The following is a 25,408-nucleotide window of genomic DNA, read 5'->3' as shown; positions in this document are numbered from 1 at the left end:
GTAGTATCGGAGTTTCATATTAATCAATCCATTATACTTCCCACCTTCTTTCCCAGGCCCTATGCAAATCCAGGAGAACTGGCTCTGCATACCCTTGACTGTAAATGTGCTCTAGCATTCTATCTAGACCATACAGCTGCCCACAGGAAATCCACTCAATTGTTTGTTTCCATCGATCCCATCAAATTGGGCAAACCTGTGGGTAAGCAGACTCTCTCCTCCTGGTTAGCAGACTGTATTTCCTTTTGCTACCAGCAGGCGGCATTCCGCTACAAGATCGTGTCAAGGCACATTCTATCAGGGCCATGGCAACATCAGTAGTGCACTTACGCTCAGTGCCGCTTGCTGACATTTGTAAGGCTCTACCTGGAGCTCTCTCCACACCTTCGCAGCCCATTATTGTTTAGACAAGGCTGACAGACAAGATTCCATCTTCGGCCAGTGTGTGCTATGCAACCTATTTCAACTTGAAGTACCAACACCCTTTTACGACCCGTTAGGGTTCAGGATGCCTTTTAACCAAATTCCACCCCAGTTGTTGTGCCTGTTGCACGTCTTTGGGTACATTTGGTGCATCGCTCGGGCATCCTCAGCTCTGTTCTCACCCATATGTGAGGACTACCATCCTGCTTGTCCTGTGAGAAAGCAGAGTTGCTTACCTGTAACAGGTGTTCTCACAGGACAGCAGGATGTTAGTCCTCACGAAACCCGCCCGCCACCCCGCGGTGTTGGGTTCATTTTCCTATTTTATTTTTCACATGTATTTTTACTATAAGACGAGACTGAAGGGGGACCCCTGCTGGGCTGCAGGGTTAGTGCCATGCTGGGCATGCCCAGTAGGTGCCAGTCAAAGTTCTGGAAACTTTGACAGAAGTGTTCCCTGATTGGGCTCCATCCTGATGATGTCACCCATATGTGAGGACTACCATCCTGCTTGTCCTGTGAGAACACCTGTTACAGGTAAGCAACTCTGCTATCACGGCTGACCAAGAAAGTGATCAGGCATGATAAAATAACACCTAGCTGAAATAGGTTAGATGTGAGGCGGGAGACCCAGGATCCTAATGCAGGTCCCAAGGCTACTGCTGCATATTTAAAGTGGCAGGGAAAAAAAAATCGCGGCAAATGGGGAGGTTGAGCGGGGATCAGTGCTGACTCCCATCTCAACCCAGGGCCGCCAGTCGAGGTAGCCCTGACTCCCTCAAAATGTAAATTAAAAAAAAACCCCAAAAAGATCCATGCAGCATCAGCCCCGGTCCCCCTTCCCTCCTCGCCAAAGCTAAAATATAAAATGTGGCCACAGCCCCCTGCTGCTGTACTCCCCACACCCCCGAGTGACAGAGATCCCCCACCCAAAAGTCCATATCCCCCCACCTCCTCCAAGTGACAGCAGTGGCCCCCCTGCCCCTCCCCCACTCTCTAACTGATAGCGATTGTGTAAAAAAAAAAAGTCCTGGGCCTTCCCCTAAAGGAAAAAAACAGAGTCCTGGCTCCTATGCCCCCTTCCCGCCTCCCCCCAATCAGCCCGGTCGGTGTCATTTTCCAGAATGGCGCTGACCTGAACTTGCCCCAGCCATATGACTGGGGTAAGGTCTGCGGATCGGGAGGGTCCCAGGACCTTCTTGTTTTTTTTGCTGTCACTTGGGGTGGGGAGTATGGACTTTCAAGGGGAATCTCTGCCTCTTGTGGGGGTATAGGATATGCCAGCGGGGGCTGGGGCCACATTTTATGTTTTAGCTTTGGGAAGGGGGGGGAACCGGAGCCATCGTCGTGCGGTTCTTTTATTTATTTATTTGTTTGTTTGTTTGTTTATTTACATTTTGGGGAGTCAGGGCTGCCTCAGCTTGTGCCCCCCTCCCCGGGTTGAGACAGGGTTCAGCAGAGAACCCCGCTCAACCTCCCTGGTTGCAGGCAACTTTTTTTTTTTTTTTTTCGGGCCAACAGCCGTTTAAGGTGATGGTGGTCCCGTGAGGGTGGGGCTGCCATTGCCTTCTTTTTGTCCTGCAGTGTTTTGGCCACGAGACACAAGAACACGCCATACAGCCGCGATGCTTTTTCAAGAGAGTGGCTCCACTATCGTGCCAGCACCCCCTGCGATATCGGGATCCCTCCGGCATAAAAAACCCATCGCGGCTTAGTCCATCTAAGGGGTTGGTCCTTTAAGTTAACTGCTAGTGGAATTGTTACATAAAGCTAACCAACTAAGACAGATCAGATGCCTCCAAAACGTTCAGTCCAGTGTATTACCAGATTAGTTATCATTCTGTACAGCACTTCTCATTTAGCCATGTACATTTGCAGTCCATTGTTCAAGTTGCTTTGCATGACTGTGATAGCAAAACAGCGTAACACAAGCCTGTGTCCTCACTCTGGCACTGGTTCAAGTCAAGCATGGAGGTAATTAATAGCAATGTTTTAGTTGACAGATCTGCACGACCCTTGTCAGCTCGAAGCTACAAAGCATCTGTTTCTTCTATTATCAGCATGGGTGCCAACAGTGCTAAAAATTCAAAGCTAATTGAACCAAACACCATAAAGGTAATCTCTAATGTCATTGCTATTTCGCTCTCTTTTTTTTTTTTTAAACTTATACTTTTATAAATCGTTAGGGCATCCTATTATCAAGATTTCAAAGGTTAAAAAATAAAGAAGCATGACTTGTCTTTTACAGTCAGTTATGGATAAATTTATTGTGAGCAGCCTGAAGTTCATGTTGTAAGCGAATTAAGACGAGTGTAGGTAATACACAGAACACTTTTAATATTCCTAATTAACATTAAAAACTTAAATTGATCATTTGAATTTAGATATAGTGAAAGGATTTGTTTGTAAAGCATAGGTTTTTAGTAACCTATTCAAATTGTGTAAGAATAAGCATAAATATAAGTGAGTGCTTGCTGCCTGTGAATTGTTAGAAATATTGGCACTGCCATTTTAAATGGGATTATATAAATCATATTGTGCCAATTCCTCTTTCCTTTGGGTGGGGGGATTTAATTGAAGTACATTGTCCTGTGCTAGATGATCGGTGAGTGTTATCAACCTGGCTGGCTTACTGAGCAGCACATCTTTCTGTTGCCTCGTGACTAAAGAAAATGTAATGTGCAGAAAACCATAAGAAGGTCAGAAGCGCCAAGGTCCATCAAGCCCAGCATTCTGTCTATGACCAGGCCAGTCCAGGTCACAAGCCCCTGGCAGCTTTCCAGTAGCTGACCTATTTCTTGTATCTCACCCCAAGGGATAAGTGCTGGCTTTCCCAAGTCTGCCTGGTAAATATCTGGGTTTGGACCTTTCCTTCAGGAACTTTTCCAGTCCTCTTTTGAACTCCACTATGTTAGTTGCCTTGACTATGGCAACAAATTCCATAGCTTGATTGTGTGCAGAGTGAAAAAAAATACTTCCTATAATTTGTTTTAATTCTGCCTGTTGCTAGTTTCATGGAGTGCCCCCTAGTTCTAGTGTTGCTTGAAAGAGTAAATAACTGTTCTCCCCCCCCCCCCCCCCCCCGCTCATAATTCTATAAATTTCAATCATATCTCTTCTCAGTCATCTCTCCTTCAAGCTAAAGAGCTCTGATCTGTTTACCCTTCTCCAAAAGGTAGTTTCTCATCCCCTTTATTATTTTGTCACCCCTCTCTGTACCCTTTCTATGTTCGGTAAGTCTTTTTTGAGATAGGGCACCCAGATCCGCACACAGTGCTCAAGGTGTGGATGCACCATGAAGCTACATAAAGGCCTTAATGCACTCTCAGGCCTGTTCTGGATTCCTTCCAAAGAATTCTGAACATTCAGTTTGCCTTTCTGACCTCCGCCACATACTGAGCCAACGATATAGAGGCATTGTCCTCAAAGACTCAGAGGTCCCCTTCTTGGGCACTGACTCCCAACACAGAACCCAGTATCGCCCACTTGCAGCTGAGATTTTTTTATTTTTCCCCACGTACATCACTCCGCACCTGTCCACATCACATCAAATTGCATCTGCCATTTAGATGCCCAGAAGAATTACCCTACATTTCAAGCTTCTAATCACTGTTAAATTCATCTTAAAATTTAGGGAAGTATTTGAGATCTCAGACTGCTTGTCTGACGCTGCCAAATTAATTTTCCACTGCCACTTTAAACTTAATTTGACCAAGACTAAACCTCTTGTCTTCCCCCACCCCAAACCCGGTTCCCCTCTGTTTTTTTTCTACCTCTGTGGTTGGCACTGCCATCTTCCCAGTTCCCTTCACCCGTAAGCTTGGAGTAATCTTTTCTGCCTCTCTTCTTCTTTACACGTCCATGTCATTTCCATGCTAAAGCATGTCATTTCTGCCTCTCTAACAGGTTGATGCAATATCAATGCGCAAAAAATGTGCGTTCAAACTGGACGCACTTTTTTTTTTTTTTAACAAGAGCACAATCATCTCTCCTGGGCACTCAATGAAATAGGCCACCATGCTAAAAAAGAAGCGCTAGGGATAAATTGTGCGTCCCTAGCGCGTCCATGGCATCGGGCACCCAGGAGAAGTGGATGTGCATGGGTTAGGAAAACGGATGCTCAATTTTACGAGGAAAATGGACGCTAGTAAATTGAGCATTCATTTTCCAAACCTGACTGCTGGCAAGACTTTTTTTTTATTATTTTATTTTTCAAGTTGCTGCTTTCTATGGTTCTTCTGACTTAATATCGCCACAATATTAAGTCAGAGGAACCACAAAAAAGCAGTATTTTCTGGGGTTTTTTTGTAAAATGTAAAGCACACTCTATGCTTGTGGCCAGGGACACAAGAACACTTAGACTCAGTAGAAAGTATAAGTTCTTTTTATTATTTTTTTTTTTTTTTGGGGCCCCTCAAGACTTAACGCCAACTCCGGGGCTGGGATTAATTTTTTAGGGTAAAAATGTGCATGTTGGTGCTCATTTATTTTTTTTACATCATACTATTAGTTAATAGCCTCGTCAACATGAATTTACATATGATGAGAGCTATTAGCTGCGCATTTTGGATGCAGTAATCCCCTTATAGCATAAGGGGTTACGGACACGTGTCTAAAACGTGCGTCTAACCATGAGTTAACCTGAGCGCTCGGTATTGCATCGGCCTGTAAGATTCTAAAATTCATCCCTTCCCTTCCGAACATGCTACAGAAATGCTCATCCCGTTCAGATTACTGCAACTTGCTCTTCATAGGCCTCCTTCTCAGCCACCTTTCTGCACTGCAATCTATTCAGAATTCAGTGGCACAGCTTAGTACAATTAGAATTTGTCTAAAGTTTAGCCTAATGTTAATTTATTGTCCTGTTTTATTTAGGATGTGATGAATGTCTTTCAAAATGTCTGTTGATTTTGTGTGTTTTAATTGTCTCTTGCCCTGAACGTCAGAATGTGCAGGGTTACAAATCTTTTAAATCAATAAATCTTCCTTCACAGTCACTATGACCGTGTAACCCCTCTTCTCAAGTTGCTGCATTGGTTCTCTGACTGCTTCCGCCTAGAAATGCATTCACTCTGCAGCTCCTCGGCAACACTGATTCGCAGCGCTGCCAAGTTCTCAGCAAGGGGCTTTTAGCTGCACTAAGTAAGAGCCCACTGTGTTCTCATAAAATCATGTAACAAGGGGCTTTCAGGAGCCTCCAAGAGCCCCATGCAGCACATCACTGGGTTCCAGAACCACTGGTCGCTTTAACTGGGTCACAGCACCTTTTTAAAATTCAGTTTGACAGCGCCTGAGAGTGGAAAAGGTGTAGCTTTACCAAGGATCCAAATAATCTCAAAAAATAAAAGGTAAAAAAAAAAAGCTATACTGGCGACCTCAGTCTCATTTTCTCTAGCTTTTGGATTCTTCCTGAGTGACAGCTGTCCTGTTACATAGTGCGGTGTTTGTGGGTTCCCGACCCGCTCTGTTTCTATCTTGATGAGTCTTCCAGAATCAGATGGCTGTCTGACACTGCCTTCAGAACGGATGCTTGATTCTATTCCATGAAAATTTCCAGTACTAGCCATGTTTCCCCAGGCCCATACTTGGGAGAGAGGCTCCATCCCTCGAAACATAAACATCTCAGATTTTTTACCAAACTTCTGTGGTGAGCCCTAATTTTGTGAGTTATGGATTGCCAACCAAGACTTGATTTAGTTCCCTGTCAATTAACTTGTAGTTATAACTTGACGATATTGATTTTTATTTAGAGGAACGCACTCTTTCTGTTTTCTTTACAATAAATCATTCATTCAATATCAGTTCCTATGGGGGGGAAATAGCAAAGTCCCTTTGCAAAGTCAATATTTGTTGAGTGTTAATATTGATCTTTTTCCTTTTGTTTTCTCTTTCTTGACTCAACCTTTTCTAGTTTTCATTCAACAGAAAATAATAGCTACAAAAATATAGAGTGTAAGCTGGAAACTGCTAGGACACATTAAAAATGAGCACCTGGAGACCTCTGTGTGCAAAAAAAATTATGATGACCATATACCATAACTACCACTGGAAAAACTGAACTCATTGTTCTCTTGAGAAGCATTTTTGTTTCAAATAACAACTCTGGGTTTGTTGGGCTCTGAAGTGCTTTAAATCGTAAACTGCGAGACGGTGACATTTTGGTTCTATATTAAAATTTAAAAACACTGCCTTCAAGAAACATATATTATTTTTCAAATTCTGTTCAGGACTTTACAGCCCTCCTGCAATTTAATTTGCTTTTCTAATCTATTCAAACATAATAGTGAGTGTACAAAACACCAGGTTTCCTGTACAGGAGCCATTTCTCATTTCACAACCAAGTAGAGTGTAAACAAATGGGTAGCGACTGCAGAAAATGATTAACTGATTCATTCCCCAAGTCCAGTAGCAGATCTGGGTCCCGTCCCTGTCTCGGGCCACGGCTTCTCTGGAGCACCAGGATATGGAAGGGTTGTGGTTCATGGAAGAATAGCCAAGTACTATACTTATGGGCACTGTAGCATTGAAAGTTGCTTTGAACAAATGACTGTGTCTAACACTGTTGGTGACAGTAAATTGCAACAGGGCATGGTCCATATATGTGTGTGGGGGAGGGGGGAGATGTTCATGGTGAAAAATGGTGCAGCAGTGGAAGTCATTCACACTGAGAGCTAGATGGAAAGTAGTATGGAGAGAGGCCTCAGAGGGGAAGATAAACCAGAGAAAAAATGATTAACTACATCCAGCCAGCGCTTATTCTCCAGTAACATCCTCCAATGCAAAACAGAATATGAATGTTCTTGTTCACCTTTATAGCAAGAAGATTGCTTGAAAAATCATAATATTTTTATTTAGCAAAAATAGCAGGAATCTGCTATTAATGTGCATTATAATAACTGATCAGAATTAGGTAGTCACGGCCAACAGACTATTAAATTTGTAACAGAGTGTTTTAAGATTGTCATATGTCTTGGTAGACACTGTAATCTTTAGGTGATGCTTTGGCAAAATTGTATGACACGTTAGAGTGTTTATAGCACCATCTCCTGTACTGTATAAGCATAGCAAGCCATGATGCAGGAGAGCACAGTCTTTAATAACTAATTAAATGAGAACCAACAAATGTTTTTAATGATCCAGGGTTTTAAGAAAATGAACCTCTCTTCCCAAGACAATGAATAGGAACCCATTTTTTTTTTTCATCCAGCAGTTTGCTCCTGCTCTTTTGTACTTCCAGCTCAATCGAAACCAAGTCTGGGGTCTAGCACTATGAGCCTTCATTCATAGCCACCCAGGGATTTTTATGCTATTTTATAGCATGTTTGGGAAATTTTAAAAAAACCTATAGAATCACCCAATATATATGTTTGTGGCTAAGACAGAGGAAAGCTGGGTCTATGTAGATAAACTGAGGCTGTGCCTAGTATGTGTGAGAGTGAGTAAGAGAGACACTGAGGCCATGTATAGGAGTAAATATTCAAAGGATTTTTGTGCATAAAAATAGCATGTTTGCCTGTAAGTAGCTAGCATGTACTAGCAGATATGCTATTTTATAAATGTTGAGAATATATACATATTTTCCATTTCGCACATAAATTTTACCAGCAGAAAAAAACACAGGCTGGGGCATTCCGGAGTGGAGTTCAGAAGTACGCATGGAAGTTGGTATTTTGTAAGAGAGATAGGTATACACCAAGGATAGGCAATCTTTTTGAAGTGCTGTGTCAAGAATTAAATTGGCGATATGTAACTCTGGACCTTAAGAATAGGAGTAACGGAAGCATACTTAAGGCGAGCAGGCAGTATACCAGTAGAGAGAGAGAGAGTAACGATGTTGGTTAAAATCTGAGCTATTTCGATGTGACAACATTTAAAAGGGCAGTAGCCCAGGGATCAAGAGGATATGTGGAGCTATTAGCAGACTGAATAATCTGAACTATATCATCTGGAAAAATGTCAGTAAAACTGTGCCACAGGGGTACAGTGGGATTTGGAAAGATTGGGATTGAATGAGCAAGTAGAAAAGAGTTACAAAATGATTGCGTTTTATTTTCAAAGAATGAAGCAAAGGCGGTTGCTAGAGTATCATTTGTCCCTAAATCAATGGAGGTGAACTTATATAAGAGGCTTGAGAAAAGGATTTGACTGTATAAAATAATTAATGAGAATAGCTGATTTCATGATTCGGTCATTCAAGCAGAATTAACAGCTAAACGATAATCGTCACGCAAAGATTTATAGTTTGCGAGGCCTATCGGATGAAGGCGTCTTGCGCCATCAGGTTTCGGATCTACACAGAATACATTTTTGCTCCATCAGGATGGAATTAAACCAGGAGTTGATTCAGAGCGCTTAGGATACCATGATCTTAAAGGAGCTGAAGCATTGGCAGCTTGTGTGACCGAGTCACGCCAACGTTCAGTGAGAGAGTCCAACAGTCTATCACAGTATTCATGGGGAGGAATTAACAAACTAGGGAGATAACTGAAGGTGGGAACAGGATGGTAGAGGCTAATAGGTGGGATGGGCAGGTGGGGATTGAGCCTGGCTGTAATGGGGTTGGGGGGACTGTGTTGTTGGGGGGGAAGAGAATGTCTTGGGCAGGGAGAGTGAAAGAGAGAATGGGATTGAGATGGGCTGAGGGGAGAGGAGGTGTGTGTGTTGGGGGGGGTGAAGACGGGCTGAGAGAGAGAATGCATGGGAACAGATTTTGTTTAGTACATGAGTTGTTCTGAATCACTTGAGCAGTCATGTCAGCCGCATCATGGGGGGGGGGCCTCCCCTCCCCTCCCCCTATCTGGGCCCAATTTGTCATTGGAAGGGTACCACCCCTGCCTTTGCCCAGAGTGCCAGCTACTTTTCTCCATAATGGTCCTGGCTCTCATAATGACGTTTTTTTTCTCAATGTGTCCCCCACGGGAAAAATAGTAAAGATCACTGTTCTATCACATATCTAATACCATTTGATTTTCACTCATTTACTAAACTAAAATGTCAAGATTTTGATAACAGTTTATTGCTTTTTGGGGTCTGGGGTTTATTGATAGAGCTATATTACTATTTTCAAAATAAAAAAAATGTTAAGTTATGAATAGATATAAACACATTAGAGAAGTAAGGATGATCATGCTTTCCTATTTACTGTTCCTTAAGTATTCTGCTGCTAATTGGGGTTTCTTGTGCATTGTTTTCAGGAGTGGCAATGCACACAGTCAAAAGGATGCTTCTTTTTAGAGGAAGATGGTGAAATAGTGACACATCGTTACAGACTGCACATTCCTCAGAAGTCAACTGTCTATTTAACTATTAAACCTCTGAACCTCAGCCAAATAGAAGGTATTTTGTTTAAATGCAAATAAACTGCTAATGCAGGGTTTCACTAAGTTCCAGAAAACAGGTAGGTCAGCTGTTGGTTTTGATGTAACACTTTTATGCAAGCACTGCCGTGCTCAGCCAAAGGAAACAATTTCTTAAATCAAGCATATGTTAGCTGCATTTGCTTTGTAGATTTTTTTTGCTTCCACTTAGTAATAAGGAAATGCTTCTTTGTATTTTAGTCACCTGATTTCACTGGGCAGTAAGTGCTATTATAGCATGCGAGTCATGCAAAGAAAAAGTTCAGCCCTATTACTTGCAAATTTGCCAGTAGATGTTTGTTTGTTTTGGGTTTTTTTAACAGTGCTAGTAACTTTGTCCAGTATTATTTTCAGAACTTGAATGTATACTAAAACTTTTTTTTTTTTTTTTTTTTTTTGCTAGGCAGCCTTCTTTTGGAACCGAAAAGTTGGTTGTTTAACCTCTCTTTATTATTATTTTCAAAAGGACTTGAGCACAGCAGGTCATGCGAGTAACTCAATCACGTGCATATTTATCCCTACCCTTGCATTCCAGGTTGGGGGGGGGGGGGAAGCATTTATGTGCATGCTTTCCATTTTCAAAAGTATGTACATAAATATCCACAGAAAAAGTTCAACCTGATCAGGAGCTGGCGTAACTTCCTGCACATGCATCCCGGGGACACCTGCAGATTTACAAAGTGGACTTATGCACATAAGTACACTTGAAAATTTTGGGCTTAAGTACTTTTTCCATAGCAACGTAAGTGCTAGATATACTAAATGATTTTTTTTCTATTTTGTATCTATAGGAAAAATGTTTAGTCCACAGACCACAAAATGGGGAAAACATTTAGTATTTAAGCCCCTAAATGAAATCTAGATAATGATTGTGGATGCTTGATTTTTTTTTCCTACTGTTGTGCACATATATTTATTCTAAGTGCTTCACTTTTAATTTTCTGTGTTTTGTTATTTTGACTGCAACTTCTTTCCTGTCTTGTCAGTTTTATAAAATACCATTTTATTTATCAGAAATGAATCGTGGCTTTCAAAAAGTAAATTGGTGTGTATTTTGAATATTTGGTTCCAGGAAGAATAACCTGCAAACCTGTAAATATACTAAAATAGATTAATTGCTATATCTGTTTGGCAAAATTAAATCCATGGTTTGGTGACTGTGCTGGGAACTTGAAGTTTCAGGATTTTGGGGCAGGTGAAGGGGGGGGGGGTGGGTGGGGGAGATGGTTTGGTGCTGATGCTGGGAACTTGAAGTTTCAGGATTTTGGGGCAGGTGAAGGGGGGTGGGTGGGGGAGATGCACAGATCAGAATGTACAGATGCATAGGCACCCAAGCTTCTAGTCTGCAAAATTAGGAAGTGTACAAAACATGGACTGCAAGAGAGAGACAAAACTGCTTCAGTTCAAATATTTTACAGCATGGAAAAATGCTATAAGTCAATAACTTCCACATATTTGGTCATTTACTTGGCTGAGTAATTATGTAGAATCAAGACTCCACTTAGAAAAACTAAAAGATTTATCCTTGGAGAAGACTTCAGCCCTTGGGGATTCCAGGAACAGAAAATCTGGAGAAAACTACCAAAAAGTGTTTTCTCTTGCTCTGTGACTACTCCAAAGTTGAATGTCATCATTAAGGAATACTGAACAATAGAAAAGCGTCCAAATATTTTTTAATGTCCGTGTTATGGATTAGCTATGGGGTCAGTTGTGCTCTTGTTCACTAGGATCCTGTGCGAGTGTCTTCCATGGTAATTGATTTCATTGCATTAACGTCTTTTAAAAAAAAAAACACTAGGGAAGCCATCCCAGTGGATTTCAGTGGACACAGCTGTGTATGTTCTAAAGGAAGATGAAGATGAGGATTTACAGCTTGTGTGCTTCACAGAACTAAGAACCAATGAGGTTTGATATTGAATGCTTTGGATCTTTTATATTAAAAAGAAAGGTACATATTTGCCAGTTTGCAAAGACCAGTAGGACCAAGTCTTGTTTACGGGCTAGCCCTTGTACACATTGTTATATTAGGACTGTCTAGGGCTATTATATATTTTTTAAACTAAAGGAGACAATATGCTATAAACCACATTACATAAAAGAAAATAGCTAGAGCCCAGTATTCAGCAGTGTGGGGAGTGCATAACTTAGTCAAGTAAACTTATACTGGATATTGAACGACACGCACCTGCTGCTGAATACCCACAAATATGTCAGTTAGCTGGATAAGTTTATCTAGCTAACTTACCCCATGATGTGTCGCGAAAAGAAAAAGGGGCGGGAGGGCGATAGCGGGCAGCCGGCTGCACTGCGGGGGTGCGGTTTCACCTGCTGTGGTGTGGCTGCACTGCACACTATTGCCTCCACAGCACCACGGGAAAAGGTGTAATTATTTCCCGCGGTGCTGCCAGTGATAATGTGAAAAAAAAACCCCGATACCAATAAAGTAGATCTTTCAGAAATTGCAAAATTTGAAGTTTCTAGGAAAGCTGTAATATCTAAGGTCTCTGCTTGCATCTGTCTACCCCCAGAAGTCAAAAAGTAGACTTTATTCAAGGTAGGAACAGTCTCTGGAGAAATCTTCAATGCTTAATGTTACTCTAGGGGGTTCATCAACCACCCTAGGAAAATTTAAGAAACCTTAAATTCAGGTGACGTAATCTGTTTTCCACAAATTCTATCCTCCTCTGACGAATACCTCACCCCTTTATTATCTGACTAACTTTATAGCTGGATGTAAATATAGCTGGATAGGTGCTGGCCTCTGAGCACAGCTGGATATTCAAACAGTACCATTTGAACCTAGCAGGACAAATGGCGCTGAAAACCGGGCTCCTGAATTTTATACAGTATGCCCTTGGCCACCATCAATAGACTATAGTACCGATCTAGCAAGGAGTTTTCTTCTGTTCTTTTTCTTTTCTATCAGAAAATCCTTTGAGGAATTGGGCCCTAGGATGGCCTAGATTTAGTGCTTCTTACATACTAGTTAGCTTTCTGACTCAGGGCATAGCCATGGATTCAGCAAACAACGCTGGTTCTGGGTTAAGCTGGAAGATGGAGAGAGGAGGATCTACAGGGCCAAAAAGTTTATTTCAGCTTACTGAAAAACAATATATTTTTTTTATTTTAACTGTTTATTTCTTAAATTTCAGTTAACATCCAGCAAGCATATATCTGTCAAAAGAAACATGGTAATCCATATAAAAATCAAAATAAAAGCAAGTGAGGATATCCATCTTAGATCTGGTATACCTTATTATGCCTCATACCATAGCGAGGGAGGAAGACAAACAATATACTTTTATTTGCTTAACATTGAAATGTGTTGAATAGTATTTTGGCATCTAAGATCTGGTGTAATAAAAAAAATAAACAGGCATGCATCTGGGGCACAGAAGCCAAAGTGAGCAGTATATGATCTGGTCAAGTAATGTGCGTCAAACAGGAAGGGAGGGTGTGAGCCTGAAACACAGAGCAAAAGGGGATCACTTTAGGAAATTTAGGAGGGACTGAATGGGAGATTATTGGGGATGAGTAGGGAGGCGGGGGGACGAGAGGGGATTAACTGGGAAGGATGTGTATGAGAGAGTGGGAATAAGGGAGGGGGCAGTATTTGTATGTATGAGAGAGAAGGGATTGGGTGGGAGGTTAGAGAGGGGAGCAGGATCGGAGCATGGTAGAGATACTGCCTTTCCCTCCCCTACCACCACTGCAATTCAGATCCTTTCCTCCTTGATCTTGGATTCTATCTCCCAGATTTATTTATTTATTTATTTATTTATTTAAAAAATGAATAACCTGCACGTTCTGTTGTTCAAAGCGAGGAACAAATTCAACATGCATAAAAATCATAGAAAACTGAAGGTACTATCCCCTTAATCAAAGTGGAAATAACAAATCGACTGTGTATCTGGCCAAAAATGCCCTGATCAGAGTTCCTAGGCATTTTTTAGCATTAATTGAATCTTAGATGCCAAACTGTAGACCATTCCTTTAGTTTTGCTAGATCTCTCTTCATTTCCACACCTTCCTGGGTCTCTACTCCTCCTCTTCCTTTTCCTGAATCCCAGAAACACCCCCCCTCCCCATCCTCAATTTTCCCCTCCGATCCTCCCCATCCCAGCCTTCTTTCCCTTTCTCCACCCTTTCTCTCCCCATCCTTGGTCCTCTCGCCCTCCCTTTCTCCCCTCCCCATCCCTGAGATCTCCAGCCTGTACTAATACTTGAGATCCCTTTTCCTCATCCAGTAAAAAGAAAATAGATTATATAGGCACAAGCAAGGCTGGAAAACTATTTTAAGAATGTACAATTTGTAAATCTTTGCCACTGACTGAATCCCTGAGCTGTGGGGCTGTGTCTTAGACCTCATGGTGGTGGGCAGGGGTGGTAACAGTACCAAGGGGTGGCGATCATGAGAAGTGATCATTTCTAGATTGCCAAACAGTGGCAAGTGGAATGTTATGATGCAAAGGAAGAGGCATAGTCCACAGACAAAAAAAAGGAGGTGATGAATCTATCTGTGCAAATCATTGGTGAGAGAGGTGGGATTTTTATGCATAGTCCTGGAAGTCGCATCTCCAAGATGATATAAGTAAAGCTGCACCAGTGCAAAGTGACATAGCAATTGTATCATGGACCTTGTGAGGTGAGACTTGGGGGCCGAAATATGTACATCCAGAGGAGAGAAGAGAATGAGATATGTTAGAGAGATCCAGATACCTCCACGGTATAAATAATGCACAGAGGGCAAGCATTTTTCAATGATGAGGACGTTTTATAAGAAGGGATCTTAATGCAGAGCTGAAAAAGGATAGAGCCAGGATTAAGAGATGGCATCCACTATCTCTTCCTAGGAGAGGTGGTGGATGCATGAAGCAGTCTGCCCACGGAGGTGGTAAAGGCCAAAACAGTCCTGCAATTCAAGAAAGCCTGGGATAAGCACAGTGGATCCTTAGATGTGGAGAAGTGAAAGTTAAGTCAAAGATCAAGTGGGGTCTGCATGACTGCAATAAGAAGGGAAACGAAGCAGACTAGAGGAGTTTTGTAGTTATCGTCTGTAACCCTGTTCTAGCTTTAGTGTGTTTTGTTTTATGCAACTAATTCATAATTATAGTGGAATTAGAAATAGAAGCATCAACTAGGAAATGTTCAATTTCTTTTGTTTATTTGAAACATAGACATTTGGCTGGAAAGGTGAAATGGGCTCTGGTGTTTATTGGCTGATCCCATTCACAACTGGCTGTCGACTCAGGAAGAAAAGGAAGCATGTTACTGCAGAGGCCAGGCTGGTTCACCGAGATGAGAGCAATGATTTGGTGCTCACTAAGGAGTTTAGGTGAGTTTTCTGTAGTTGCTTATGCTCCATCATACAGAAGTTCAGAATTTATTAGTTTTCAAATGAATTTACATTAATTGCTTTGCTTAAGCATAAAAACGCATGTTATTGGCACAGCCTGCCCGGAAGGATTCCCTTTAGAAATGTGAACTACGAAATGTGAGTACGTGTAGAAATGTAAGTTTGAAGTATTTTATTGTTTTTTTTCTCTGTACTTTAGAGCAACGTTATCAGATATATTTGATGTAATTGATCTAGATGGAAATGGACTTCTAAGCCTTGAAGAGTACAATTTTTTTGAGCTGAGAACTAGCGGTGAGAAGTGTGATGATGATGCCTGGGCTGTTTGCAAAGGTACATTTTAAAAATTGGACACCATAGTAATGAGAAGTCACCTATGTCACCATAGCAAGAGAATTTCTTTGAAGTATTCATTTTTATTTTGTCTTCAGTTTTATGGAAAATAAACACATATGGTTTGTTTTTTTTTGTTTTGTTTTTGTTTTTAAAAGATTTAGCTAAGTGCTGAAATCTGGTTTAACTACAGTGTATTCAAGTAGCATTGAGGTCTGAATGTAGCTCCTAGTATGGAAAGTTAAGTTTGCAAAATTATAGACAAACATACATACATAAAGGATATATAAAATGTTTAAAAAAATGTCATGTATTCTTTTTGTAAATAGAAAATTTTGATACAAAGAAAAATGAATTAACAAGGCAAGGATTTATTGATCTAAATCTCATGGAAGCAAATGATCGTGAAGGGGACCCTGAGGACCTCTGGGTAACTTTGGAATCAATGGGTTACAACAGAGCACTGGAAATGACAGAGGTAGATCAGTTTTACAACAAAATCCATTTCTTGATTCCTGCATGCATTTGTACTGCAAAATTATTTAGAGTGGAGGAGTAGCCTAGTCAGGGAGCAGCAGACTGAGAACTGCGAAAGCCAGGGCTCAGATCCCGCTGACAGTCCTTGTAAAATTTAAGGAGTTAGTTACTAAGCTGTGTTAGTCTTTACCACGCGGTAAATGCTTTAATGCACAGATGACATGCGGTATTTGAAATACCGGATATCTTGTCTGAACGCAGTGTATAACTTGATTCACAAGCAGCTAAACTTTGTATTTGACTTCACTTATTTAGGAGGCCCACTTCTTAATTTTCAAAACATTTATTTACAGCGTAATTGAAGAAAACATAGAAAATTTAATGTAAATATTGAGATGAAATCAAGAATATTGCACAGGCAATCCTTGAGTTCTTTTAGTAAAAGTCCTGGTTCAAATCAGTGTAAAAAAGGATAATGCTTCTATCAGAATACAGAGATAAGGGAGGAGGTGTGTAAATCGATGGCGTACACCTTTGTCTAAGATGGGGCTTGTCTTTGGTTGAGAGAGGGGGCAGGTTCCTACGGTGCCCTGGGTTCAGAGGGAATCAATAGGGAAAAACATACTTTTAAGTTAAGAAGTGCAGGTAAGAGGGAAGCACCCAGCAAGGTAAAGGAAAGTGACCCCATGAAATTCCTAGGACCTGTAGGATCAGGAACTACAAGTGTCTTGCAAGGAGACCTGAGTGACGCATACTGCTGCAGGTAAGGAGATGGCAGTATGACTCACAGGCTCTTTCCCCCTGAAAACCTGGCGCAACATGAGTATTTAAATGAGCAGATTTGCATGCAAATATATGCAAATCAGCTCATAAATAGGGGAAATCAGATGCAAAGCAAATAACGTTGCTACAGCTTGCCTCAAAATTTGCAAGCCTCAGTATTTGATTGAAAATTAGCTAACTCAGGGTCATTTTCAAAAGCGATCGCACGCGAAAAGTCCCTTTTCGCGTGCGATAACTAAATGGGGGCGGAGTTGGCCCCGGAAGAGGAGGATTCGGGGCGGCACTAGGGCTGACACAGCGCAGACATCGCTGGCGGCGAAAGGTAAGGACCTTTATCGCCGCCAGTTTTGCGCCGAATAACTACACCTTTCATGGTGTAGTTATTTGGTGCGAAAGCCGGCAGCCAGCGCACCACAGTGGTGCGATGGCTGCTTTCGCAGGCCCGCCCCCCCCCCCCTGCGCCCCCCCGTTACCACCGGATTTTCTAAGGTCTGCGACCTTAGAAAATCCAGCTCTCAGTTCTGAAAGGGGATTGGTCCCTCTAAATAAATGAATGTTAAGTGCTGGTAAGCTCTTAAGCTCACAGCACTTAGTATACAGCAGAGGGGGAGGAGGTAACACTGTGACCTCCTCTCGCTTGTCTCAGGGAAGCATTTTGGAGCTCTAGGGTAGGAGGAGTCAGGAGGTAGGGGTACACCTGGGGATTTGGGGGAAAAGCAAGGGCAGGAGATTGGTAGGGGTTAAGGTGGCCCCCATTGTTTTTACATTCCAGCAGGAGGATTGGAAAGGTGGGTGGTTAATGCTGAACACTTTTTTGGGTTCTTATGTTGGGAGGGAGGGTGGTTGGCCAAACTTAGGCCTGTTGCAGTGCCTAGATTTTGCTAGCCAAGTTAAGTGGCTAGCACGGAAAATTCACACGAGCCACCTAACTTTCTCCTTCAGTTCCAGGCTTATCCAGATTTTAAGCAGATACATTTTGCTACTTAACCCGGCAAATTTTCAGAGGTTTTGTTCTAGCTGGCTAGATCCCTTTGAACATTGATTTCATTTCAAAAAGAAGCTAAAGACTTGGCTTTTCGCAAAAGCATTCCCGGAGATCTAAGAGCCGGAAGAATACAATTCCTGTACTCTTCCAAAGTATTGACCTTCCTGTACATAGGTTTCTGAATAGTTTGTTATCGCAATTAAACTTGACATGTTTCTTCTCTGTAACTTCCTCTAACCTCCTCTAAGTTCCTATATGCCCTTTTATATTACCTGTTACTTGTTTCAATGTAAACTGCCCTACGAGGCATCAGTTTTATTTCTTTGTAAACCGGTGTGATATGTATTTTATACAGGAACCTCGGTCTATAAAAACCAAAAATAAATAAATAAATAAAATTTCCATAAATGGGTGGGTGCAAACGATATTTCAATTAACTACACAATATCTTTTCTCCTCTTATAAGTAGTAAGGCTGTCGTATGTTTTCTCCTAACTTAGGCAAATCAAAAATCTGCCACCCACTCTACGGGCTTCCATTACTATTACCACCATTAGCATGAATTTATAATACCCATTATGGTGCCAAAAAAGAGAGTGAGTCCACCATGAGGACTATGAGAGCACGTCAGGTAACATTCCCCTCTCTCAAATACTAAAAATACTGTGGCTTCAAAGCTGCCACTGGTGGTCTGATTCAGGGTCAGCCTGCACAGAGAATGCTTCTTCAAAAAAGAACTGCAGAGCCAGTGAAGGGAGGGGAAAAGAGATGCACAGGGGAGGGTGAAGATTGACTGGCTTTGCCCCCAGGCCATCAATTATGCTGCATTAAGAAAGCACCAACCCTGATAGATAGTTTAACAAATTTCTCCAGCACGTTTTGGAAACATGAAAGGTTCTTCCTGCTCCTCCCTGTAATTGCAACTGGAATGCCCCAATCAGAATTCAGCAAATAAAATCTCTGTTTTTATGGATGACGTGTGCTAACTATCTGTCAAAGTATTCCCTCTGTGACAGTTCAGATTCCCATCTCCAGGGTAATCCATAGTGCCTGCCTTCCTTTTTATATAAATTGCCATTCTTTCCCTTTTCCTCACCTAGCCTGTCCTTTCTGAACAGATTTAGCCATTGTGGATATGTCCTAGTTATGATTCTCATTCCTCTACTTCTCTCTGATAGTGGTAATATCCAGGTTAGCTTCTGCCTTTATAGGCTCCAGGTTCTAGGGCTGTATTGCCCAAACTTTAAGCATTCTTGCACTTGGCTTTTAAAATGTTGCCCCTTCTCTTCCTGACTCCCCTCTCTGTATCCTTAGACTTACCTGCCTTATCCTTCCTGTCATTTTCTAGGCCATTTTTTAGATTTCTCACCTTTGGGACTTTCACAGCTGATTTCACTCACTTGTGGCGGAGGAAGACAGCTTGGTTCTCCCTGCTGCCTCTCGGTTAAGCTTTTTCCAATGTAGAATCTAAACTTTTGGCTGAGGACTTGGTCCTCTTCTACAATGCATGTAGGCCATCTCTCCTGAAAAGTCCTAAATCTCTGTAAGTAGAGTCCCAGTTCTGAGTGAAGCTGGATCCTCATTCATGTATGAGTATTTCAATTGTGCATTGAAGCTCCTGGTACAGACTATTCTGTCCTCTCCCTACCATAGCTACCAATTGTCCCAGCTCTCTACCGTCTTTCTTTCACTTGACAGAAGGGCATGAATTGATGGGTTTTGAAGGGGAATCGCTACCATAGCATTGTTTCTGTTCCTAGAGCTGCAGTATTAGAACTTAATCTGAAGGGCGGGCAGAACCTTGGATATTAGCCTACCAATTAAAATCAAAATCTGAAAAGCGATAATTTTTGCACTTTCTACCGTTTCACCTTCTTTCTCTCACACAATAGGCGTGCCCTTTCATTATTGATGTCTTTGCTGAGAAATGCAAACCCAGACTGAAAGCCACCAATCTGCAGGCAGGCAGTGGGCAGCTGGAACAGGCTATTTGCAAGTCTGTTGTTATGAAAGGAGAAGCCAAAGTCATGGATGGTTATGAAAATGTGATTATCTATACGTACAAGAGCGACACGCGTATCACGTCTGTTATTGAAAATAAGGTACAGCATTATTATTATTATTATTATTATTTTTGTATAGTTTTCTCCAGCTATTTTTTGATGATGTCACTACCCCTCCCCCACTGTCCTTTTTAGAAATTGCTTGCGCCATACACATAGCTGGGCTGCCAGCAGGAAGTGCAGAGTTCAGTCCTGAAGGAAAGCTGCCGAATGGAACGACGACGCCACTTTCAAGCCTTGTCTTATTGCAGTTCATGTCTTACAGGGAGAAGCTCCGGCTCAGAAAAAGAAAATACTAGCAACCTCTCCCCAGCACACATTTTATTCCTGAGACATTCCTTTAAGGGCACCATTGAAACTCACAATGATTGAATAGTAGTTTCCAGTTGCATCGATTGCACATTTTTCTGTTTATTCACGTGTCCTTGCCAGGGCTGCATTTAATGCGACGGCACCCATAGGCAGAGGACTTTTGGGTAAGGGGTTCCCTCCTATTCTTCCCCTGAAAATCAGAGAGCAGCAGGGGGGGATCCAAGTTTTTGGGCACCTTCAGAATTTGGTGCCCGAAGCACATGCCTGTGTTGCCTGTGCCTAAACCCAGCCCTGGTCCTTGCTAGCTCTTTCTAGGAGTAGCAAGTTTAAAGGGCAGATTAGAGGATCGCTGGGTAGAGATGTGGAGAGGAGAGCATAAGGAAGGATGTTTTGTTACAGCTCTCGAGAGTCCCAACATAAAATCGATGCCGAGGGAGGCCTGTGCTCAGGACTTCATTCTCCTCCTCTGGGCGTCCAGCTCACTCTGAACCTGCTCCTGCTGGGGCTGGGTTACCCTGAACCTTCACTGCAGCCAACTCTCCCTCCCTCCACCCATCTCTACCAGGCATTGTAGGAGCCGCCCTTTAGTGGAGAGATACAGACTGGGTCCCTTCTGAACCCCAGTATAAGTGTGGTCTTGAGCCAGGCAGTAGGTGGGACTGTTGAGCGATGGCTGGGACTCCCACTACTGTCTCCAGAGTGCCCTGACACCTGTCAGCCTGAGGAGGAATCAAACCCAGTTCTCCCCTCCAGTACTACCCAGCATGGCCATTAGGCTGCCCCCCATGTGTGTGCTTTTTAAGGCAAGTCATACCTATTAATTTGTTTCTGCAAAATGCATTTCTTAATCAGGCACCAGTTTCTGCATTCGTATAGTGTTCATTTTAGTTTGTCTTGAGTGTAAAGCAGAATCTCAAACCTTTGACATATTTTAGTTAAAAAAAAATTATTATTATTATTATTATGCACACAGTGCCTGCAGTTTTTTCTCTCCGTTTTCTTTTAGTCTGTGAATAAGGTGGTGCTTCATGTCAACAACGAGCAAAGTAAAAACTGTGTTAGTAGCAGGGGACTCAGCACATTCGCGGTGGAAGTGCCACCAAAATCCCAGACGGTAAAACATTTTTTTCTTTCCTAATTTTAATGCCTAAGGTCACAACAGAAAGTACAACTTAGTCTTTGTATTTTTGTAGCGAAAATCATAGAAGAATGCAGTGGTCTTTTTGTTCTAATTTTCTCCCCTTAGTTCAGCACACTCTGCAATACATCTGTGGGAAAAAGTGGGTTATTTTTTGTAACTCTGCCCTTCACTGGAGGGCATGCAACTGTTACAGAAATCACTTTTCTAGCTTTCCTAGGGCTGAATTTTCAAAAAGATGTAGGTGCATAAATGGTGTTTTGAAAATTACCCGGGGGGGTGTTGTGTGTGTAAAAATGCCAGCAGAAGCAATTCCATGCATACTTTTAAGCAAACTAAAAAGCGCATTTCGGGGCGGAGAAACCATTTCCACACATACTTTTGCTTTTCCACTTTGAAAATCAGCAGGCGTGTGCGGAACACAGCGCGGCTTACGCGCACACGTTTACTCTTGCTCGTTAGCGGGCGGAGATGCGTAATGTACATTTACTTGCATGTGTTTCAGTTTTGAAAGTATTCATATAAATCTACATGTACACATTTACGCGTTCCACCCCACACCCGCTATTTTTCAAAATGGACGTATGCATATACAGTAAGTTCGCTTTTAAAATTCAGGCTAAAGTCTGTTTGTACTTTGTATTTTCAAACTGTAGCCCTGCACGAGCTGCTGAAAATTACCCTCATGCTGTACATGATAAAGACCAAAATTTGAAAAACATCAAATTTAAATTAATAAATAAGAAGAGTCCCGTGGCTTGACTTTTATTTTTTATTTTTTTTTTTTGTGGCTCAAATGAAATTTGTTGCTTAAGCTGCCACTTTAATTATCTGAGACAACTGAAGCCCATTCTCCTCAGACCTTTGCTTCTAAGTATGATCCCAGCCACTGCAAATTTTGCTTTTTGTGTTCTTCCATGGGATGAGAACAAGGAGATGGAAATGAAAGTAAGAGGACTTGCCAACCCCTCTAAGCTGCCCTAGCCTTCTAACACTTGCAGGGTGGCTCACCAGGGCAACGTGGATCAAGAGCAATGGAAGAAACACATGGCAGAAAGCTTTTAAAAATAAGTGACAGCGTTGCTAAACTGCTATAAACAGCCACACTAGGATAAAAAACAATTCTTTTTCTCATCTTATCCAGTGTAACAACATTCCTTTGAAACGGGCTTTTAACAAAGCTGATCAGAAAGCTGGCTGGTTTATAATACATACCAGAAGGTGTCTGGCACTGTGCACTCTCCCTCCGAGATAAAAGTCACTTTTAAGAGAGCATTTTTCTGAACTTTTAACTCTGGTAAACCTGTGTTTAACTGCATAAAACTCTGTCAGAAAATTGCCCCCCTTCCCCCGTGTAGGTGAAAGCACACAGTGTGCACGCTTTTACCCACGGGAAAAAGAGGATGGGATTAGGACGGGAGAGGGCAAGTATGTGTAGGGATTTCCCCATGGATTCTTTAATGCGCGTGCCTTGCGCATGCTCCAAAGCAGGTGCCAAGTCCTGCACCAGCCCGAATTTTCAAAAGGAAACTCCACAGAGCATTTCCTTTGGAATATGAATATCGGCTTCAAAGCTTTGCGGGGAGAATGAAAATTACCCCCAGATTATTTTCCACTTTTCAGTTTCTTCCTCGAAGGCCTTTTTTTTGTTTCCTTTTTGGGGGATGAGTCTGCCTCTTCCAAGTCATTCGGAACCTGCACCAACCATGCTCACTGTCATTTATGACTCCAAGGCATGATAGGCCTTCATTTGCAGACACCAGGATATTTTCCCTAATTTTAATCCCACTCCTCTTCCTGTCTAGCCCAGCTAGTGTAGCAACAGTGCTCTTTGAGGAGCACAGACCTTTAGAACCTGGCTCCATTGCCTCCTTGAGCCTTCCAATAGGTGCTTCATTCCCCCCACTCAAGGGGCAGGGAACACTCCGGGTTGAGGAACCGGAGTCCCATCTGGAATTTGAGCCCGGGTCTCTCACATGGCAGTACTGTGCTATCAGAGCAGCCCCTCGGTAACTTTTTAATCCACTGCTAGACCTTATCAGAGAGCTCATGCTTCTTGAGGAATTCTAAAGGGTCCAGTAGCACCATAACCCAGAGCTTGATCTTCAGAAATGGAACATAACTTTCACTTCTGAAATGATATTTACCTCTGAAAGATGGGTAATGCTGAATAATATTCCCATGCTTAGGCATTTCAATGTAGCCTTTTTTTTTACCTGTGTTGAAATGCTATTGCAAGACATGCAAGTCTTCTAACTCTAAACCACTTGTTTTCTTATATGATGCAGTGCCAATAAAGCATTAACATTTATCATTTTGATGAATTAAATATAAACGAACACAGCTCATATAACTTTCATTTTTTTATGTACAGATTTGCCAACATACGATGCCTTTGAATGAGAGTCAAGAATGGATCTATAATTGTATACAAAACATCTTAGCTTAACCTTTCCCGATGCAAGTTATTGTTCTTTTATACCTGCTAAAAATTCCAATGATCTAAACTTTATTTTATTATTCATTGATTTAAAAAACCAATTAATATTGTATATATGCTAATAAAATATAGCTGAAAAAGTCTGAAATGCAATCTGCTTTGATGGAAATGTTTGGAACTGGGGATCTAAACAAATGCAGAGACTTTTTGAAAACTTTAGATAGAAAACTTTATAGCTTAAAACAGCATTGTAATGTTTTTGCTATTTATTTTGTAATAAACAAAAGTCATACAATATTTTTGAAATTGTTTCTTACAGTGTAATGACTACATCTACCACACAGTTTGTAAAAAGGTTGCAGAACCTAAACAGTATCTATAAACGGGTGTTTAACAAGGTAATTAGCTGCTATGGTAAAACTTTACCAGGAGATGCTGGCCTTCTGCTGTTTATATTGTATGTATCGTTAGATAAACAACACCTTCCATATTAAATGGTTTTCTGTGTGTCTTCCTATGATTTCATTAAATAGGCCTCCCTCGTTTTCCTTTGTTCACAGTTATGATGTTAATTTGTTTCATGTGAACTTTTGCTGTACTATTATACTGTCTATGTTTTTTTAAAGAAAGTTTCATTTAATATAGTGGAGGCAAGCAGTTGACCTTGGTACATTTTAGAAAGACAACACCCTTTATCTGCCTTCATGCAGTCTTTGGTTTGATCCCTTCTTGGCAATCCACATCATAATGTTCTTGGAATTTTGTGAAAGACTTTCTATTTTGCAGTGAAATAGTGTGATTGTAGTGTGAGTCCATTTAGATAGGGTTTCATTGTTTACATTAATTTTTAGCATGTTTCAGCTCATGTAAAAAAGCATTCAGGAGCCAGCTCACGCCATCCAGTTGTATGGAGGCATGATAGCTTCCACAAAAATTCACCAGTTGGGTCCAAACTTAGGGAAGGGAGGGAAAAGATGGATAAGGGCCTGCTACCCACCCTATTGAAAATGGCCTCAGTCCAAAAAGGGTCATTAGAAAATTCATGCATAAGCCTAGCTTTCACTTCTTTCAATGTTTCCAAAGCAAACCTTGTTTCTAAAAATGCATGTGGAGCTGTAGAGTTTCTTGAAGCAGGTTTCTGCAGCTGTTGTGTTGTGCCCGATACCTGGTTGTGACTCTCCATCAGCTTGGATATTTTATATGTAGAGACATTTTTCAGTTTGTAGTTCATTTTTCTCAGAGGTTTATCAGTGTTTATTTTACCCAACAAAAATGAGAGCAAAATCAGTGGGGGAAAAAAAATCATTTTTTCCACTGACTTTCTCTCATTTTTGCTGTATGCTTGTTATGCATTCACCACTCTGTATTCGTATGTAGTTTGACTCCTGTACACATATGTTTAAATATTCTATGTTCCCATAGCTTAATGCTAGTAGATATTTGGGAGGCTCCTTTTCAAACAGCCTGCGGAAGGAATTAGCAAAAACGCAAATAAGTCCGCTTTGAAAATTATTCTGGCAAAACTACCCCACGCAAGTTCCAGTTGCTATTTTGTGTAGACAAAGTTTTCCTGAAAAGTTTGGTACATGCTGGCAAACTTCATAAAGTATGCACATAAATCCAAACCCCTTCCCAACTCCACTGCCAGAAAGGCCTCTACTCAGTCTGGGTGAACTTGTGGGTGAATATGACACACTTGCGTAAGTTTACCTGCCTATTAGGAGTAAATGTTATAAAAGGCT

At 41.6% G+C, this 25,408-nt stretch overlaps 1 protein-coding gene across 2 annotated transcripts in view; it reads left to right on the top strand.

Moving 5' to 3' along the window:
- EFCAB7 (EF-hand calcium binding domain 7) overlaps nucleotides 1-23,963 on the top strand; it is a 61,902-nt gene extending 37,939 nt beyond the window's left edge. The window contains exons 6-15 of one of the 2 annotated variants that reach the window (XM_029618916.1): nucleotides 2,420-2,538; nucleotides 9,618-9,759; nucleotides 11,578-11,684; nucleotides 12,932-12,970; nucleotides 14,957-15,114; nucleotides 15,335-15,468; nucleotides 15,798-15,946; nucleotides 19,606-19,815; nucleotides 21,095-21,202; nucleotides 23,601-23,963. In XM_029618916.1, coding sequence (XP_029474776.1) covers nucleotides 2,420-2,538; nucleotides 9,618-9,759; nucleotides 11,578-11,684; nucleotides 12,932-12,970; nucleotides 14,957-15,114; nucleotides 15,335-15,468; nucleotides 15,798-15,946; nucleotides 19,606-19,815; nucleotides 21,095-21,202; nucleotides 23,601-23,675 — 1,241 coding nt within the window. In that variant the 3' untranslated portion in view covers nucleotides 23,676-23,963. The remainder of the gene's footprint in view (nucleotides 1-2,419; nucleotides 2,539-9,617; nucleotides 9,760-11,577; nucleotides 11,685-12,931; nucleotides 12,971-14,956; nucleotides 15,115-15,334; nucleotides 15,469-15,797; nucleotides 15,947-19,605; nucleotides 19,816-21,094; nucleotides 21,203-23,600) is intronic. The other variant, XM_029618917.1, reaches the window with a different exon arrangement.
- The last annotated feature ends 1,445 nt before the right edge of the window (nucleotides 23,964-25,408 follow it).

Source organism: Rhinatrema bivittatum, chromosome 10, assembly GCF_901001135.1.
Source record: "Rhinatrema bivittatum chromosome 10, aRhiBiv1.1, whole genome shotgun sequence".
In the NCBI taxonomy this organism is placed as follows: Eukaryota; Metazoa; Chordata; class Amphibia; order Gymnophiona; family Rhinatrematidae; genus Rhinatrema; species Rhinatrema bivittatum.
This window is presented reverse-complemented; position numbering and strand designations above follow the sequence as displayed.